At 43.1% G+C, this 20,244-nt stretch overlaps 1 protein-coding gene across 1 annotated transcript; it reads left to right on the top strand.

Annotated features, from left to right (window-relative positions):
• Nucleotides 1-4,425: 4,425 nt before the first annotated feature.
• On the top strand, nucleotides 4,426-5,292 carry LOC138872968 (uncharacterized). Its single transcript, XM_070151392.1, has 2 exons — nucleotides 4,426-4,699; nucleotides 4,892-5,292. The coding sequence occupies exons 1-2, from the start codon at nucleotides 4,426-4,428 to the stop codon at nucleotides 5,290-5,292; spliced, it is 675 nt and encodes a 224-aa protein (XP_070007493.1).
• Nucleotides 5,293-20,244: the final 14,952 nt, after the last annotated feature.

Here is a 20,244-nt window from a genome sequence, read left to right as displayed (position 1 = left end):
GATAAGATCCAGACGCTGATTGACAACAAGGTCATACAGGCGAATGAAGCTACACAAAATATGCGCACAACTTTTTCCCTGATCATAGAGGTGGTGGGGTGCATGTCACAGAGACGAACGAAGAGTGGGTTCCTAAAGGGTCAATCGGGCTTATTCGAGAAGGCGATGACTTTAAACTTGCAGTCAAACTCACTTCCATTGTAGTACAGACTCAGTCACCGATCGAAGTTGAGATAACCACATCAGTTTCATTTGAGATAGAGGTAGCTCCGCATGCAGCCACGCCTATTCCATTTGAAGTGGAAGTGGCCACACCTTTCACAGTGACAGTATCAACCACACCTCCTTTCGACTCAAAAGCAATACCCTGGGATTATCTTGTTGAGGCTAGGAAAAAGAGGAAGGCAAAGATAGAGGAATCCGATGTTGTATAAGGAATGACTAGGACCGGGAGAATCTATACACCTGAACACTTGGGAGGACCAAGTAAGGATGCTACTGCCAAGCAGCCTATCATTGAAACAGGACCAGATGACCTTTGGAGAAAAGTGCAAGTAAGGGAATATTCCATCATCGATCATTTGAACAAAACCCCAGCTCAGATATCCATACTATCACTGTTGCAGAATTCAGAGGCACATAAGAATGCTTTGATGAAGGTATTGAGTGAAGCCTACGTGCCCAACAATATTATCTACGGAGAGATGGCCAATATGGTAGGACAGGTGCTGGAAAAACATAAGATAATCTTCCACGAAGATGAGTTTCCTCCTGAAGGGTTGAATCACAATAGAGAATTGCATATCACAGTGCAATTTGAAGACAAGTTCATTGCCAAAGTCTTGGTTGATGGAGGTTCAAGCCTCAATATTTCTCAGTTGGATACTCTGAAAAGACTGGGCAAAGGTTTCCATGAAATAAGGGCAGGTAGCATGAATGTGAAAGCTTTCGATGGGTCCCAAAGGCCCACGATTAGGGAAATTAATCTTTGTCTACAGATGGGTCCAACCTGGTTCGAAGTTGAATTTCAATTGCTCGACATATCGGCCTCATACAATATTCTGTTGGGCCGGCCATGGATATATGCCGCTGGGGCTGTGGCTTCCACACTACATCAAGCCGTGAAATTCGAATGGACCCATCAGGAAGTGATCATTCCTGGAGATAGGAGTAACCCTATTTACACCAGTCAAACCATCCCGATTATTGGAAACATAAAAAGGTTAGGAGGAAAAACCTATCATCACATCGAACGTGTCAATGCCATTGAAAAGGACAAATGGTGGAGTAGAAAAATAGAAAACATACTGGCATGGTTCGGGTATGAACTCGGCAAAGGGCTTGGAAAGAATCTCTAGGGTATTACTAAGCTGATACAGCTGAAGCGTCACAGCACTACCTTCGGGCTCGGATATCAGTATACATGGCAGGAGTATGATGATTGGTTGCCTCCATGGCGCGAACCTTATTACCCTCTCGAGCAACCGGTGCCGCATTTGGATCAGACTTTTCACCAAGCTAAAACAATATGGGGAACTGTAGAAGAAGAAGCGTTAGAGGACTGAGGAATGTGTTCTTGGAGGATGAAGACATGGACTACAGTGCAATAATTGAGGAGGAGGAGGAAGAAGGCCTCACTATTTAGATTGCGGAGAAGGGAGCTATTCTCAGGAACTAGACCGCCACACCATTCCAGGCCCGCCGAGTCCCTGGGTAGCTTGGCAGATTTTATTCCTATAGCCATTCTAGGCATTTAAGATTTTCAGTAATATGTTTTTAAGATTCACTTGTTTCAAAATAAATGCTTGACTCATCGAGCCATACTCATTTGGATGTTTCAAGTATTAATCAAATGTATTGCTCTTTATTATTTATTATTATCTTTTATATTTTTCTTTCTACAGTGTTATTGTTACTTTTCCTAATGAACCGATGATTGTGACATGTAATGAGGCAACGCAACGTGAGAATAGTGATTCGGATGAAGAAGACGAGATACTTGAGGAAGTTGTGAGGGAAGTTGAAAATTTTGAGAATAAGCCTAAGTTCAACCTGGACGAGACCAAAGTAGTAAATTTGGGGGACGCCGAGACCGTCAAGGAGACTCGCATTAGCATTCACTTATCACCAAAAGAGAAAGAGGAGTACATCCATTTTCTAAATGAATATGAGGACATTTTCGCATGGTCATATGATGACATGACTAGTTTGAGCACGTCCATAGTAGCTCACAAATTGCCTACTAATCCCATGTGTCCGCCAGTAAAGCAGAAACTCAGAAAGTTCAAACCAGACATGAGCCTGAAGATCAAGGAGGAAGTTACCAAGCAGATTAAAGCCAAAGTTCTCAGAGTGGTTGAGTACCCAACCTGGTTAGCTAACACTGTTCCAGTTTAGAAGAATGATAGGAAAGTTAGAGTATGTGTTGACTATTGGGATTTAAACAAAGCAAGTTCCAAGGACGACTTTCCACTACCAAATATACACATCCTGATCGATAACTTCTCCAAGCATGAACTCTAATCTTTTGTGAATTGCTTCGCGGGTTATCACCAGACGTGGATGGATGAAGAAGACGCAGAGAAAACAGCCTTTATTACACCATGGGGGATATACTGCTAAAAGATGATGCCCTTCGGTCTAAAGAACGCTAGGGCTACTTACATGAGAGCCATGACAACTATCTTCCATGATATGATACACAAAAAAATATAGGTGTACGTGGACGACATCATTATCAAATCCAAGAGGGCCGCAGATCACACAGCAGACTTGAGAAAGTTCTTTGACAAGTTAAGAAGGTACAACTTGAAACTGAACCCCGCAAAGTGACCATTCGGGGTTCCCGTAGGAAAGTTATTGGGATTCATTGTCAGCCATCGAGGGATCGATCTAGATCCATCTAAAGTCAAGGTCATTGAGGAGTTACCGCTACCTAGGAGCAAAAAGGACGTGATGAGCTTCTTGGAACGTTTCAACTATATCAGCCGCTTCATAGCACACTCCACAGTTATATGTGAACCCATCTTTAAGATACTGAGGAAAGATGCCGAGACAAGCTGGACCAAGGATTGTTAGAAAGCTTTTGACAAGATCAAGAAGTACCTATCCACACCACCAGTTCTGGTCCCGTCGGAACCAGGACGACCTTTGCTATTCCATATATTTGTATTGGATAGAGCCTTCGGATGTGTTCTAGGAAAACATGAAGAGACAGGGAGAAAAGAGCAAGCCATATACTACCTAAGTAAGAAATTCACACCTTACGAAGCACGATACTCTCTGCTAGAGCGCACTTGTTGGGCTTTGACCTGGACGGCCCAAAAGTTGAGGCATTACTTCTGTGCCTATACTACATACCTCATATGTAGGATGGACCCTTTGAAGTATATATTTCAGAAACCCATGCTGACTGGAAAGTTAGCCAAATGGTAGATACTGTTAAGTGAGTTCTATATCGTCTACGTAACCTAAAAGGCGGTCAAAGGACAAGCATTGGCAGATCATTTTGCTGAAAATCCGGTGGGGGGAGAATAGGAACCCTTGAAAACATATTTTCTTGATGAAGAAGTGTCATTTGTAGGAGAGGATATTGTTGAAGCATACGACGGTTGCAGGATGTTCTTTGACGGAGCTGTAAATTAAAGGATTGGGCGTTGGAGCAGTTTTGGTATCAGAAACAGGTCAGCATTATCCGGTATCTGCTAAACTCAGATTTCCTTGCTCCAACAACATGGAAGAATATGAAGTTTGCATACTAGGACTCAACATGGCAATCAACATGAATATTCAGGAGCTGCTGGTAATCAGTAATTCAGATTTGCTTGTGCACCAGGTATAAGGAGAATGGGACACCAAAAATTACAAGATATTGCCATATATGCACCATGTGCAGGAATTAAGAAAGAGGTTCACGAAGATAGAGTTCCGATATGTGCCTCAAATTCAGAACGAGTTTGCCGATGCATTGACCACTTTATCATCCATGATACAGAATTCAGATAAGAATTACATTGATCCTATCCTGGTTAGAATTCATAATCAGCTGGCATATTGTGCCTATGTTGAAGAAGAAATAGATGGAAAACTTTGTTTCCCTGACATCAAGGAGTATTTGGCGAAAGGGAATATCTGGAGCATGTGAACCATACTCAGAAATGCACACTCTGGAGGTTATCCGATCACTTCTTCCACAGCGGAGGAAACTTGTATAGAAGAACTCTTTATTTGGGATTGCTAAGATATGTCGACGCAAAAGAAGCTTCTAAGCTACTTGAGGATATATATGTTGGGACCTGCGGCCTGCATATGAATGGTTTTGTCTTAGCCAAGAAGATACTCAGGACCGGTTAATTTTGGATGACCACAGAAACAGATTGCGTCCAGTACGTCAGCAAATGCCACCAATGTCAAGTGCATGCCGATATGATAAAAGTACCGCCAAACGAGCTCAATGCAACAAGCTCACCTTGGCCATTCGCCGCCTGGGGAATGGATATCACTGGTCCAATCGAGCCCACGGCTTCAAATGGGCGTAGGTTTATTCTAGTGGCCATTGATTATTTCACAAAATCGGTAGAGGCTGCATCTTACAAAACTATGACCAAGAAAGTCGTTGCAGATTTTGTCAATGATCGTATTGTTTGCCAATTCGGAGTTCCCGAGTCCATTGTTACTGATAATGCCGCCAATCTCAACAGTGATCTAATGAAATCCCTGTGTGAAACTTTCAAAATCAAGCACAAGAATTCCACAGCCTATAGACCTCACATGAATGGAGCCGTAGAAGCTGCCAGCAAAAACATCAAGAAGATACTAAGGAAAATGGTAGAAAATCACAAACAATGGCACGAAAAGCTACCTTTCGCTCTGTTAGGATACCGCACTACAGTTTGCACATCAACCGGAGCAACTCCCTACATGTTCGTTTATGGTACCGAGGTTGTCATCCCAGCCAAGGTGGAGATTCCTTCTTTAAGAATCATACAGGAAGCTAAACTCAACGATGTAGAATGGATAAGGAGCCGCTATGAACAACTGGCCCTTATAGATGGAAAAAGGATGAATGCAGTATGTCACGGTCAGCCTTACCAGAACAGAATGTCTAGAGCTTTCAATAAAAGGGTCAAACCAAGGCAATTCGCGCCAGGACAGTTAGTGCTGAAGAAGATCTTCCCACACCAAGATGAAGCCAAAGGGAAATTACCTCCTAACTGGCAAGGTCCTTACATGGTTCATACGGTGCTGACAGGAGGAGCACTCATACTTGCAGAAAGGGACAGAGAAATTTAGCCAAAACCAATCAATTCAGAAGCAGTCAAAAGATACTATGCTTAGACTATTTGCATTTCCTCATCTGATATAATTGAACTATGCTTGACATGATTCCTGTTTAAGAAGGGATACGTATGAAGCCTTATGGGTTCGGTCATATCATAATAAAATTTTCATTTCCCCCAAAGTCAGAAATTGGGGCAGAATTTTGAGGACCCTCAAAATTCCGGAGCAAGTCCAACCAACGCCAACGTATGTTAAACGGTCGGAAATTGGTTAAGAAACTGGGGCGGAATTTTGAGAAGGATTATCAAAATTCCGAAGAAGGTTCAACACGGCTCATTACCCGCAAACAGCCAAAGGATCATCTACCAAACTGGGGCAGAATTTTGAGGAGGACCCTAAAAATTCTAACATGAGAAAGCTGCAATATCTCTTAAATGTGTTACAGTCACTAGTTCATCTAAAACTCACTTGATATCTCAGATGTAACTAAAATGACTCTATTTTTCATCAATAATTACATATTTTCGAAAACTCTATTTTTCATAACAGTTAGGCATTACCCAGGAAAACTCAAATAAGGCCTTCAAAATGGAGCAAAGCAAGGCCAGCAGACAGAAGCATGAACCAACCTCCACTCATAAAACTTACAATTTTTCTTTGAACGCAGGCACATTTGACGTAGCGATAGCATTTGCAAACATGTATACAAAAAACAAATTCACTATCATTCAGGCCATCAGACTCCGAACATATCTCCAACTAAGACATATGCTACTCTCATTTTCCGCTCGCTCTTTGCATGAGGCTAATCCCTGCCTCCATATCTGTATGAGGCTAATCCTGCCTCTAAATCTGCATGAGGCTAATTCCGCCTCCATATCTGCACGAGGGTAATCCTTTCCTCCATATTTGCACGAGGCTAATCTCTGCCTCCATATATACATAAGGCTAATCCTTGCCTCTATATTTGCACGAGGCTAATCCTTCCTCCTATTTACATGAAGCTAATCCCTACCTCCATATTTGCATGAGGCTAATCCCTTCCTCCATATTTGCACGGGGCTAATCCCTGCCTCCATATTTGCATGATGCTAATCCCTGCCTCCATATTTGCATGAGGCTAACCCTTGCCTCTATATTTGCACGAGGCTAATCCCTGCCTCTATACCTGCATGACGCTAATCCCTGCCTTCATATTTGCACGAGGCTAATCCCTGCCTCCATACCTGCATGAGGCTAATCCCTTCCTCCATATTTGCATGAGGCTAATCCCTACCTCCATATTTGCATGAGGCTAATCCCTGCCTCCCTACCTGCATAAGGCTAATCTCTGCATCCATATTTGCATGAGGCTAATTGCTGCCTCCATATTTGCATGAGGCTAATCCCTACCTCCCTACCTGTATGAGGCTAATCCTTGCCTCCATATTTGCATGAGGCTAATCCTTGCCTCCATATTTGCATTAGGCTAATCTCTGCCTCCATATTTACATGAGGCTAATCCTTGCCTCCATATGTGCATGAGGCTAATCCCTGCCTTCATACCTATGTGAGGCTAATCCCTACCTCCACACCTGCGTGAAGCTAATCCCTGCCTCTATATTTGCATGGGACTAAGCATTGTCCCTCTTTACATAAACATTGTTGTGACGACCCGGTCGATCATCCTAAGAATTTAATGCCCCAATCCCCTATTAACTGCTTTTCCCGTGTTTATTTCTGCTATTTTGATTTGCTGGGATGTTCGATTTCGAGTTTCGGAGAGTTTTGGGGCACTTAGTCCCGAAATGAGAGTTTAAGTGTTGTAGAGTTTACCATAATCGGAATAGTTTAAAGATGAAATCGGAATGGAAATCCGATCTCCGTTGAGTGATTTCGGGCTTAGGGGCGTGTTCGAATTATGTTGTAGATGTCCGTAGCTAATTTAGGCTTGAAATGCCGAAAGGTCGAAGTTTGAAGTTTCCGGTCTGATAGTGAGATTTGGATTCGAGGGCCGGAATGGAATTTCAGAAGCTGGAATAGCTCTGTAGTGTTGAATGTGATGTGTGTGCAAAATTTCAGGTCATTCGGACGAGGTTCGATAGACATTTTGATCGAAAGCGTATTTTTAGAGTTTTTGGGATTTTTAGGCTTGAATCCGATGAAAAATAGGTGTTTGATGTTGTTTTGAGTGTTCTAAAGGTTGGAACAATTTTGAATGAAGTTATGGGATATGTAGGTAGGTTTGGTTGAGGTCCCGAGGGCATCGGGATGATTTCAGATGGTTGACGGAAGGATTTTTTGGAGTTTTGAAGTTGTAGCTTCCACTGTTTTCTGTCATAATCGCACCTGCGAGTGTGGGACCGAAGGTGCAGAGCCGCAGAAGCGGCGGATCTATTGAAGAAGTGAAAATGGGGAAGTTCAGCAGGGATCGCAGAAGCGGTAGGATTTCCGTAGGAGCGGTACCACATCTGCGGACGGAGAGTCTCGGATGCGGAAGATGATTTTAACTGAGAAGCCACAGATGCGACCCTTGTTCTACAAAAGCGGGACCACAGAAGTGGTCCCAGGACCACAGATGCGGTAACAGCTGGGCAAAAATAGGAAATTTTGAGGGTTTAACTTCAAAAGTTGGAAATTCAATTTGGAGCTCGGGAGAGGGAGATTTTTAGAGGAAATTGAAGAGGAGATCATTGGGTAACAATTCTTTAACCATTTCTAGTTATATTCCATCAATCTATAGTTAGTTTTATCATTTAAATTCGGATTGGAGATGAAAATTGGGGAAAAGTTGGAAGTTCTTAGACGTAGAATTCGACTTTTGATTGGGACTTTGACCTTAGATTTGGATAATTTTGGTATGCATGAACTCATGAGAGTATGAGGATTATCAAAATATAAATATTACCCAATTCCGAGACATGGGCCTGAGGGGTGTTTTGGTCATTTTACCTAATTTTACGTATTAGCTTAGAATTTCTTTGTAGAATCAGTTACTTGAAGTGTTATTTATGTTATACAATTGAAGTGAATAGATTTGGGCCATTTGGAGTCGAGTACTCGTGGCAAGAGCGTGGTTTCGAATTGATTATTGAGCCGATTCGAGGTAAGTGGCTTGTCTAACCTTGTGTGGGGGACTTTCCCCTTAGGATATGGTATATTTGGTAATTAAAATGCCTTGTACGTAAGGTGATGAGTGTGTACTTGTGCTAATTGTTGGAAATCCGATTTTCATTAAGTAATTACTAGTATGTTTCCTTTCATGTTTTCATTACTTACACTATTAAGCTTGTTGTTAGCTTAGGAAAGCATGTCTAAGTGACTTAATTGTTTTACTTGCTCACGCTGCCTTACCTGAATTCTGTGCAGCATGCTAGGCTAGAATTACTTGTTGCCTTAATATGAAATTGCCATTTCTAAATATTTTCCTATTGTTGCTGTGTATTTATATTGGGACTACAGATGTGGGATTCTGGTAGCTTCCCCTTGTTTGTTTAATTTGGGACTACAGATGTGGGATTCCCGTTGATCCCCCTGCACAATTATATGGAACTACGGGAATGCACCTGGTAGATTCCCCCATTACTGGGTATTTACATTTCGGACTACGGAACGGGATTCCGGTAGATCCCCACACACTATGAGTTGGACCACGGGACAGGATCTCGGGAGATCCATTGTATATGTATATTTAGGAGTACAGGACGGTATCCTGGGAGATCCCCAATTGTTATTTTGGTGTTGAACCGTATTTCTTTCTGTATTTACCTTGTCTCTGTAATAGTTGTTGTTGTCGTTTATATCTTGTGTTACTTTTATTGATGTACTTAATTATATTGTTCTGTTCTACACTGTTGAACATTATATTTTATTTAACCTCAGTAGGGTCCTGACCTTCCTCGTTACTACCCGACCAAGGTTAAGCTTGGCACTTACTGAGTACTGTTATGGTGTACTCATGCCCTTTCTGCGCATGTTTTTCATGTGCAGATCCACGTACCTTGACTCAGACTTACCATCCTTGATGCGAGGCGACCCTTCGGAGACTTTGAGGTATATCTATTGCGTCCGCAGACCGAGGAGTCTCTCTCTATTCTCTCTTGTAGTTACAGCCCTTCTGTATTTACTTGTTTTAGACTATTTTGGAGTTAGAGCACTATGTAATATCCTTAGCTTGTGATTCATGGGTTTCCGGGACTTGGAAGTATGTATCAGTTTGAGAGTTAAATATTGTGTATGCCGAACGACACTTTTAAGCACTGTTTTATTAATCTAATTCTATTTAAATTGTTTAATTTTCGCAATTTGGTTTATCTTCCGCAATTTAGGCTTACCTTGTCGTAGAGACTAGGTGCCGTCACAATGGTTCATGGAGAGAGAACCGGGGTCGTGACAAGTTCGTATCAGAGATCTAGGTTTATAGGAGTCATGGATCACAAGTTGGTTTATTAGAGTCTCGCTGATCGGTACGGAGACGTTTGTACTTATCTACGATGGGCTATGTAACCGTTAGGAAAGTTCCACTTCATTTGATTTCCTTGTCGTGCGAGATTTTTATATAACAATTCTAAACTTTTGTCTTCTATTCTCTCACAGATGGTGAGGACACGCGCTACCTGAAATGATCAGGCACCCGCGCCCCCTACTGCAGCCGTCAGAGGTCGGGGCCGGAGTAGAGGTCGAGGACGCGCACGTGGTGCAGCCAGAGTACCTATACGAGCTGCCCCCAAGGTACCACCAGCAGCTCCAGATGGAGTCCAAACACCTGATACGCCTACTGCTTCTACTACTCCAGCTCTTCAGGAGACTCTGGCACAGTTCATGAGCATGTATACCACTTTGTCTCAAGCAGGGTTGCTTCCCCTTGCTGCAAATACGTCTCAGGCTAGGGGAGGAGCATAAACTCCCGCCGCCTACACTCCTGAGCAGCAAGTGCATGTTGAGCAGATCCCTGAGATTATTCCTGTACAGCCTGCAGTCCGAAATCAGCCCGAGGACAGGACAGCGGCTTCCGAGGATAAGTATCTAAAAGGATGAAATAGTTTTCGGGCAAAGAAATGATGGCCAATTTTGACCGAGCGAAATAGTTTGAGAGATTAGGGTGCACCCTGGCTTCTAAGCTGCCTATATATACCTAGTTTCACAGGAATCAAGTCGTATGTAGTTCAGGATCTATCAGCGGAGTATACTGATGAAGGCATTTCAAGAACAGACGCAACATCTAGGGCTGGGTGAGTGAACGGTTTACAGGAATGGTTAGGTTTGATATGGCTTGAGGGAACTGGAGCGGGATCGCTCCTGTTGGGATAGTCGTTGCTCGCCGTTTTACCTGCAAATAGAAGCAATACAAGCATAAATTGTGCATAAATTTAAACATGATACAAATTCCCATCGGACCATGAATGTTTTCTTTGGATGGTTAGGAATGGCATCCTCATACCATGATATCCTAGGCCATGGGTTGTTTGATACAAGATTCGCAGGCCATGAAATGATGTTCTAGGGCTATGAGAATGGTGCCTCCAACCCATGACGCTTTGAATAATGATATGCAAAAGATTGAAAAAGATACTCGGGCCATGACATGGTGTTCTCGGGCAATGAAGATGGTGCCTCCGAACGATAATGGCGATATTTCAGCCCATGAAGGATGCAGTAGTATGATGCGAACAAGACAGATCTTAGTCTTGCGAATTGAAGGGCAGAGCTTAGCCCGAGATAAATAGTGTTTGGGATAGCGCTTAGTTTTGAAGAAAATTGGAGGCAGAGCTTAGCCTCAGAAGGCAGAATGGTAGCCTTATGCAGACTGGAATGTAGGATAGTAGCCTTATGCAATGCAGTTGTAGATGGAGGTAGAGCTTAACCTCGGAAGGCATAATGGTTGTCTTATGTAGATTGGAAGGTAGAATAGTAGCCTTATGCAATACGAATGCAGATAGAGGTAGAGCTTAACCTCGGAAGGCAGAATGGTAGCCTTATGCAAATTGGAAGGTAGAATAGTAGCCTTATACAATGCAGATGAAGGTAGAGTTTATCCTCGGAAGGCAAAATGGTAGCCTTATGCAGATTGGAAGGCAGAATAGTAGCCTTATGCAATGTGAATGCAAATGGAGGTAGAGCTTAACCTTGGAAGGCAGAATGGTAGCCTTATGCAATGCAGATGCAGATGGAGGTAGAGCTTAACCTCATAAGGCATAATCGTAGCCTTATGCAATACAGATGCAGATAGAGGTAGAGCTTAACCTCGGAAGGCAGAATGGTAGCCTTATGCAAATTGGAAGGCAGAATAGTAGCCTTATGCACTGCAAATACAGATGGAGACAGTGTTTAGTCTCGGAAGGCAGAATGGTAGCCTTATGCAAGAAATAAGATAACAAATGACAGTAGAGTTTTCTTAGCTGATAGCAGATTGCAGCATTGTGACATATAGAACATCACTGGTGTGTGTTGATAGCAAATGTTGGTAAGTGCAATGGTTCTGAGAATTGTATTTTGAACAATGTTTATCCCGTGGGCGTACAATATGTCTAATGACTTCACAATCCTAATGCCTACATCCAAAGAAAAATCGTGAGTTTTGTAAGGGGGGAGGTCAGTTCGTATCCCCGTTGGCTTTTTCTTGACTCGTTTGGCTTTGATCTGGTGATACCGTCTGTATTATTAGGATAGCATTGCTAAACAAAGTAGTTTCAATAATAATATGCACGATTTTGTAAAAGTATGACATAAATTAAAATAACTTTTAGATGAACCAACGACTGCGACGTAGTTCAGGACATTGCAAACTCCCCTGCTACGGAATTTTAAGGGTCCTCCTCAAAATTCCACACCAGTTTGATGGGTTGATGTTTCTAATTGTTGCTCGTGTGGCGATCGGCCAAAATTACTTCAGAATTTTAAGGGTCCTTCTCAAAATTCTGCCCCAGTTTCCAATTGCGGGGGGGGGGGGGGGGATGAAATTTTATTGAATTGTGACCGAACCCATAGGGTTGCCTACGTATCCCCTCTTAAACAGGAATCAGGTCGGGCGTAGTTCAGTTTACATCATATAAGGAAAGCATAAAGATTACACATAGTAATGCTTGACTGCATCTGAATTGATCGGCTTTGGCCAGACTTCTCCGTCCATTTCTGCAAGTATGTGGGCTCCTCCAGTCAAAACCCGGTAAACCATGTATGGACCCTACCAGTTAGGAGAGAACTTCCCTTTAGCTTCATTTTGATGCAGAAAAAATTTTCTTTAACACCAACTGCCCTGGTGTGAATTGTCTTGGCTTTACTTTTTTGTTGAAGGCTCTGGACATTCTGTTCCGATAGAGTTGACCATGGTAGACTGCATTCATTTTATTTTCGTCTATAAGGTCTAGTTCCTCATAACGACTTCTTACCCACTCAGCATAGTCGAGCTCAGCTTCTTGTATGATTTTTAGGGAAGGAATTTCTACCTCAGAGGGAATGACAGCCTCTGTACCGTAAACCAGCATATATGAGGTTGCCCCGATTGATGTGCGGACTGTGGTACGATACCCTAGAAGATAAAATGATAACTTCTCGTGCCACTGTCTATGATTCTTTATCATTTTCCTCGATATTTTCTTGATATTCTTATTGGCGGCTTCTAAGGCTCCATTCATCTGAGGCCTGTAGGCTATGGAATTCTTGTGTTTGATCTTGAAAGTTTCGCACATAGCTTTCATCAAGTCTCTATTGAGGTTGGAGCCATTATCAGTAATGATTCACTCTGGAATCCCAAATCGACAAACAATGTGGTCGCGGACGAAGTCTACTATAACTTTCTTAGTCACTACTTTGTAAGATGCTCTACCACAACTTTCTTAGTCACTGCTTTGTAAGATGTTGCTTCGACCCATTTGGTGAAATAGTCGATGGCTACTATGATAAACCTGTGTCCATTAGAAGCAGCAGGCTCGATTGGTCCAATAATGTCCATTCCCCAGGCAGCGAACGGCCACGGTGAGCTTGTTGTGTTAAGCTCTCTTGGAGGTACCTTTATCATGTCTGCATGTATCTGACAGCGGTGGCATTTCCAGACATACTGGATGCAGTCCGTTTCCATAGTCATCCAAAAGTAACCAGCCCGGTGTATCTTCTTTGCTAAGACTAAACCGTTCATGTATGGACCGCAGGTCCCAGCATGAATTTGCTCTAGTAGCCTGGATTCTTCTGTTGCGTCGACACATCTTAATAATCCTAAATCGGGAGTCCTCCTATACAGGATTCCTCCACTGTGAAAGAAGTTGTTAGACAATCTCCGATTTCTGAGTAGGATTCACAAGCTCCAGGTACTCTCCCTTTGTCAAATATTCCTTGATATCATGAAACCAAGGCTTTTCATCTGCTTCCTCTTCAACATGGGCATAGTAAGTTGGTTGATTATGGATTTTCACTAGAATGGGATCAATGAAATTCTTGTTGGGATGTTGTATCATAGATCATAGGGTAGCCAATGCATCGACGAACTCATTCTGGATTCTAGGAACATGTTAGAATTCTGTCTTCATGAACCTCTTTCTCAATTCCTGTACGTGATATAGGTACGGGGGTATCTTGGAGTTCTTGGTTGTCCATTCTCCTCGTACCTAATGTATAAGTAAGTCTGAATCTCTAATCACTAGCAGCTCTTGAACGTTCATGTCAATGGCCATTTTGAGTCCTAAGATGCAGGCTTCATACTCGGCCATATTGTTGGTGCAGGGGAATCTGAGTTTGGCAGACACCGGGTAATGCTGACCAGTTTCTGATATTAGGACTGCTCCTATGCCAACTCCTTTGAAGTTTGTTGCTCCATCGAAGAACATTCTCCAACCGTCATAGGATTCTACAATGTTTTCTCCTATGAATGATACCTCTTTATCAGGAAAATAAATTTTCAGGGGTTCGTATCCTCCATCCATGGGGTTTTCAGCAAAGTGGTCTGCCAGTGCATGTCCCTTGACCGCTTTTTGAGTTACGTAAACAATTTCAAACTCACTCAATAGGATTTGCCACTTGGCAAGCTTGCCGGTGGGCATGGGCTTCTGAAAGATGTACTTCAAGGGATCCACTCTTGATATGAGATATGTAGTATAGGCGCAGAAGTAATGTCTCAACTTCTGAGCTACCCAAGTCAAAGCACAACATATGTGTTCCAATAGAGAAATCGGGCCTCGTACGGGGTGAACTTCTTACTGAGATAATAAATGGCTTGCTCCTTCCTCCTTGTTTCATTATACTACCCCAGAACGCAACTGAAAGCTCCATCTAACACTTCAAGGTAGAGTAATAAGGGTCTACCTGGCTTGGGCGGGACTAAGACCAGCGGTGTTGACAGGTACTCCTGGATTTTGTTGAAGGCCTTTTGGCAGTCATCGGTCCATTTGGTGGTGGCGTCCTTCTTTAACATCTTAACGATTGGCTCACAGATAATTATAGAATGTGCTATGAATCGGCTGATGTAGTTAAGCCTTCCCAAGAAACTCATCACATCCTTCTTGTTCCTTGGTGGTGGTAGTTCTTGAATGGCTTTAACCTTCGATGGGTCCATTTCTATTCTTCAGCGGCTCACAATAAACCCAAGCAATTTCCCAACAGGAACCCCAAATGCACATTTTGCGGGGTTTAGTTTCAGGTTGTATCTCCGTAGTCTATTGAAGAACTTCCTCAGATCTTCTATGCGGTCAGTGGCCTTCTTGGATTTGATAATAACATCATCCACATATACTCTATCTCCTTGTGTATCATATCATAGAAGATGGTATTCATGGTCATCATATAGGTGGCCCCTACATTCTTCAGGCCGAATGGCATTATTTTGTAACAGTACACTCCCCACGGTGTAATGAAAGTCGTTTTCTCAGCATCTTCCTCATCCATCCAGATCTGATGATAACCAGCAAAGTAATCTATGAATGATTGTAGCTCATGCTTGGCGTAATTGTCAATCAGGATGTGTATATTTGGCAAAGGGAAGTCGTTTTTCGGACTGGCCTAGTTGAGATCCCGGTAGTCGACACAGGCTCTGACCTTCCTATCCTTCTTTGGTACCAACACAATGTGGGCTAACTATGTCGGGTATTCTACTGCCCTGAGAACCTTAGCATTGATCTGCTTGGTGACTTCTTCCTTGATTTTCAAACTCATATCAGGAATGAACTTTCTAAGATTTTGCTTTGCCGGTGGACACATTGGATCGGTTGGTAGTTTTTGAGCCATAATAGACGTACTCAGACCAGTCGTGTCATCATATGACTAGGCAAATATGTCCTCATACTCTTTTAGAAATTCTGTGTATTCTTTCTTCTCTGATGGCGATAGGTGAATGCTGATTCGCGTTTCCTTGACATTTTCTGCATCTCCCAGGTTGACAATTTCGGTCTCGTCAAGGTTGGACTTAGGTATGTTCTCAAAGTTCTCAACTTCTCTGACAATCTTGTCAGGTATTTGATCTTTTTTTGAATCCATGTCCGTTTGTTGCGTTGTCTCATTACATGTCACGATCATTGGTTCATCAAGACAAGTAATAGTAATGTCCGAGGCTCATCGGTCTTTGGTTGTCCTAATGGTCCAATTTTTGAGATGTGCCCCTCTGCTCACAGCCTATATGGAAGGGCTTTCCTCCCCCTCCTCCTCGAGAATAATTCAATCATCCATATCATTGTCCTCTAGAAACAAGTTCTTCACTACTGCAAGTGCTTCTTCTTCATCCGACCCATAAATAATGTTGGCTTGTTGGAAGGTTTGCTCCAGATGCAGTATTGGCTGCTATAGTGGGTAGTAAGGACCGTGTCATGGTGGCGACCAGTTATTGAATTCTTCCCAGGTGTATTCATATCCCAAACTAAAGGTAGTGCCATTTTTCTTGAGTTTTATGGGTCTAGAGATTCCTTGGAGGTTCTTGCCGAGCCCTTTGCCAGGTTCGTACCCACTCTAACTCAGTATACTCTCGATTTTTCTATCCCACCATTTGCCTTTGTCTATAGCATTGACCCGCTCAATGTGGTGGTAAGTTTCTCCACCCAGCTTTCTTCTTCCCTCGATCGCTGAAATGGTCTGGTGATTGTATATAGGGTTGTTATCATCGCCGTGAATGATCACTTCCTAGTGATTCCATTCGAACTTTACTACCTGATGTAGCATTGATGCTACAGCCCCAGAAGCATGAATCCATGGCCGTCCCAGCAGCAAGTTGTAAGACGTTGGTACATCTATTACCTGGAAATTGACCTCAAACCAGGTTGGTCCCATCTGCAGACATAGACTAATCTCACCAATGGTAGACCTCTGAGAACCATCGAAGGTTTTCACATTGATTACTCCATCCTTTATCTCATGTAGCCCTTTACCCAACTTCTTAATTGTTGCCAGCGGACAAATTTTAAGACTGGAAACTCCATCGATCAGGATTCTGGTGATGAAATAATCTTTGCATTGCACGGTGATGTGCAGTGCTTTGTTGTGCCCCAGCCCTTTAGGTGGCAGCTCGTCCTCATAAAAGGTGATCTTATGGCTTTCCAGCACTTGTCCTACCATATTAGCCATTTCCCTGCTAGTGATGTTACTTGGTACGTATGCTTCATTTAGCACCTTTAACAAAGCATTCTTGTGCATCTCAGAATTTTGCAGCAAAGAGAGAATGCATATTTGTGTTGGCGTCTTGTTTAACTAGTCGATGACCGAATATTCCTTGGCCTGTATTTTCCTCCAAAGTTCATCCGGACCTGTCTCAATGAGGGGCGTCTGATTGGAGGCCTGCTTGCTTGATTTAGCTAGATGTTTAGGGGTATCGACTCTACCAGTTCTTGTCATACCCTGTGCTGCGACAGTTGCTTCAATCTTGACCTTGGCCTTCCTTCTCGCCTTGGCTGTATAGTCCCAGGGTACAGCATTTGTATAGAATGGTGGCATGGTTGACATCGCTACTGGGATCGGAGCGGCTATCCTTACTCTGAATGGAACATGTGCCTTGGGTTGCAAGACTACAACCTCAAATGGTGCGGGTGTATTTGCCGGAGATGCGAATTCAACCTCAATTGGTATCGGTGTCTTTGCGGATGGCACTGCTTCAAACTCAAGAGGTATAGACATATTCACCTCAGCGTCCTCAAACGGTTGGATTTGGACTATGATTGGATTGAGAGTAATTGTTGATTTCTTTGGGTCATCACCTTCTACGATAAACCCGATTGATCCTTCGGGATCCCAGTCATCTCTGCTTCAATCATGTGGATACCTCCATCCTTATGGTCTGGCAAAGGGTTGTTCTAGATGTTTGGAGAAGGTTCCTTTACCACAATGACCTCGTTATCAATCAAAGACTGTATCTTGTCTTTCAAGGAGCGACATTCATCAATGATGTGCCCTTTCATGCCAGAGTGGCATGCACAGGATTTGTTTAGATTAAACCACTGAGAAGGGTTCTCAGGGGTTGCAGTAGGGATGGGGGTGACATAACCAGCAGCTTTGAGCCTCTCATACAGTTGGTCGATGGGTTCAGTAATGGTTGTATATTGTTTTGGAGGTATGCGATCAAAGTTAGGTTGGGGTCTAGGGAAATTTTGGCTTGCAGGGGATGATTGATAATGGGATGGTTGAGTATTATAAGTCCGGTAGACGTGAGTAGGTTGGGAGTATCAGGGTGAAGTAGGTTTATATGTAGGAGGTGGAGATGATTGATAAGTTGGCGGCGGAGCTTGGTATGAGGGTGCTTGGTAATTTGGGGTTGGCTGGTATGTGAGTGGAGGTGTTGGGTAAGCTTGGTATTTAAGGTGAGACTTGGTCCTTTGTGCAACCATCACAGCCCTTACGTCCCTTTTCTTGGACACACCACCGGACTGTAAAGCCATATCTGTGGCTTGCAAGGCTTTGAAATTTGTAACCATACCACTTTTAATACCTTCTTCAATTCTTTCACCTAATTTGATAATGTCGGAGAACTTGTGATTCTCAATCAGCATCAGTCGTTCATAGTACTACGGGTCTTGAGCCCAAACAAACAACTTGTTCATTTGCTCCTCTTCTAAGGTGGATCTGACCTTAGCATCTTCGGACCTCCAGCGAGTAGCATACTCGCGAAATGTCTCTGTGGGTTTCTTCTTCAAATTCTGGATATAGAACACATCTGGTGCGTTCTCTGTATTAAACCTAAGCATGTCCATAAAGTCTGATGCCATGTCTACCCAGCTCGACCACTTCTTGGGATCTTGGCTGATGTACCAAGATAATGCATCTCATTTCAAACTCCTCATGAACAGCTTCATGCGGATCCTTTCATCCTTCCCTACTTCAACCAGCTTGTTGCAATATGTCCTCAGATGGACCCTTGGATCACCCGTACCATCAAACATTTCGAACTTAGGAGGTTTGTACCCCTCAGGCAGTTCGACATCAAGCTATATGCAAAGGTCTTCATAGTTTAGCCCCTTGATTCCTTTGCTCCCCTCAATGCCCTGAATCCAGCTGGTCAATTTCTTAAGTTCCTCGACCAAGTTCCTGATAAGCAGATCTTTTTAATCAAACTCAGGTGTGCATGCAATAGGTTGGGTAGAGTGTGGCATCATCTCCACGTAGATAGGGGTGTTATGGTGGCCTGGTGTATGGGTGTGGAAATGGTCGTTTGTGGAGTTCTGAGGTTCTTGGATGAGTAGTGGAGTGTTGTATGGGGTATGGCAGGTGTTGCATTAGTTCTTTGGTGGAACAACATAATGATGAGGCGCGGGATGATTCTGCCGTTTTGGGATATTTTAAGGAGGTGTAGGGTTTTGAGTGTTGGGGAAGTTGATATCTGGGGTGTTGAGGGAAAATGACAGGTTTGCCAGATTCCAAACCTGATCGAGTTCTTCCTAGAATTTCAACAGTTTCTTCAAGTTGTGACACATTCTCGTTAGGAACCTGAATACCCTGGCCATCAGTGTCCTCTACACGTTCAGCTGTGTTCTCTTTCCTGATGTTGTTTAAATCTTCCATTTTATACTTGCCTTTGTTCTTGCCTTTAGAGGGACTAAGAGGATGAGTGGGTGGAGGGCCCTTGGATCTTGTGAAATAAGATGATGATTCCAGAGTGCGTGAACTAACCTTTGGGGAGGGGAATAATAAAAACAAAAAATAAAACAAAAGGTAATCAAGTCAGTGAGGATTATAAAAAGTATTGCAATATTTAAACACATAGTATGGGAATGTAAAGCGTGTCCTAATTTGGGAACCTCTTTGTGCCCGAGGTAGGCCTAGCAACAAATAGATTTGGAGAACATCAAATGCTAAATGCCTCATTTTATTGATAAAGATAGGCGAATCCCAAAACGATACTAAATAAGCAAGAAATAAAAGTCACTAATGGTCATTGGCCTTATTATATCCATAAAGTGAAAAAGAAAATTCCTATCTATTTGGTCCCAGAAAGACCTTCCCCAGATTCGACATCCTTGGCTCCGTCGAACAACTTCCCCAATTCGCAAAGTCCCAGCAACAGGTATGCTCTGGCTAGATGTCCCCCTTTGGTCCCTTCAGCCTTTTGACAGTCTTCAACCCTTTTGAGAAATTTTCCCTCTAGTTCTACTATGTCTCGCTCCAAGTATCCTAGCCTTTTGTTGGCACTGATAGCCATGTCTTTCCATTCCTCAATCAACTTCTTGTTGGACTCTTGTATCTCACGGTGTTCGCTCTCGCATTCGTGGATCCTTTTGCACAGCTGGTTGTACTTGACTTGCGCTTCGGCCTTTTCATCTATAATTCTGTGACCTCGAACGAACCCTGGCTGGCCCAGACCATCCCAATTTTCTTCCAACCAACCAGAATAGAAAGGGGTACAACCGGCATGATATCTATCTAGCTCAATGGTGTCTTTCTCCATTACGATCTTGCAGTGCCACATGTGCTGGGCTTGGCACTTGTAGGGACTATCATCATTTTGGAAGTCAGCTCGAAGATGGCTCATCTTGTCGACCCTGGGTATGACTTTCTTCCTACCTACTTACCTCATAACTCGAAGAG

The sequence above is a fragment of the Nicotiana sylvestris genome, chromosome 1 (genome assembly GCF_000393655.2).
Source record: "Nicotiana sylvestris chromosome 1, ASM39365v2, whole genome shotgun sequence".
Lineage (NCBI taxonomy): Eukaryota > Viridiplantae > Streptophyta > Magnoliopsida > Solanales > Solanaceae > Nicotiana > Nicotiana sylvestris.
This window is presented reverse-complemented; position numbering and strand designations above follow the sequence as displayed.

Excerpts from the sequence above, each read along its gene's own strand:
- LOC138872968 (XM_070151392.1), top strand. The coding sequence starts at position 4,426 with ATGATAAAAGTACCGCCAAACGAGCTCAATGCAACAAGCTCACCTTGG. Across the intron at positions 4,700-4,891 it reads TAATGCCGCCAATCTCAACA|TTTGCACATCAACCGGAGCA; the intron begins GTGATCTAATGA and ends ACCGCACTACAG.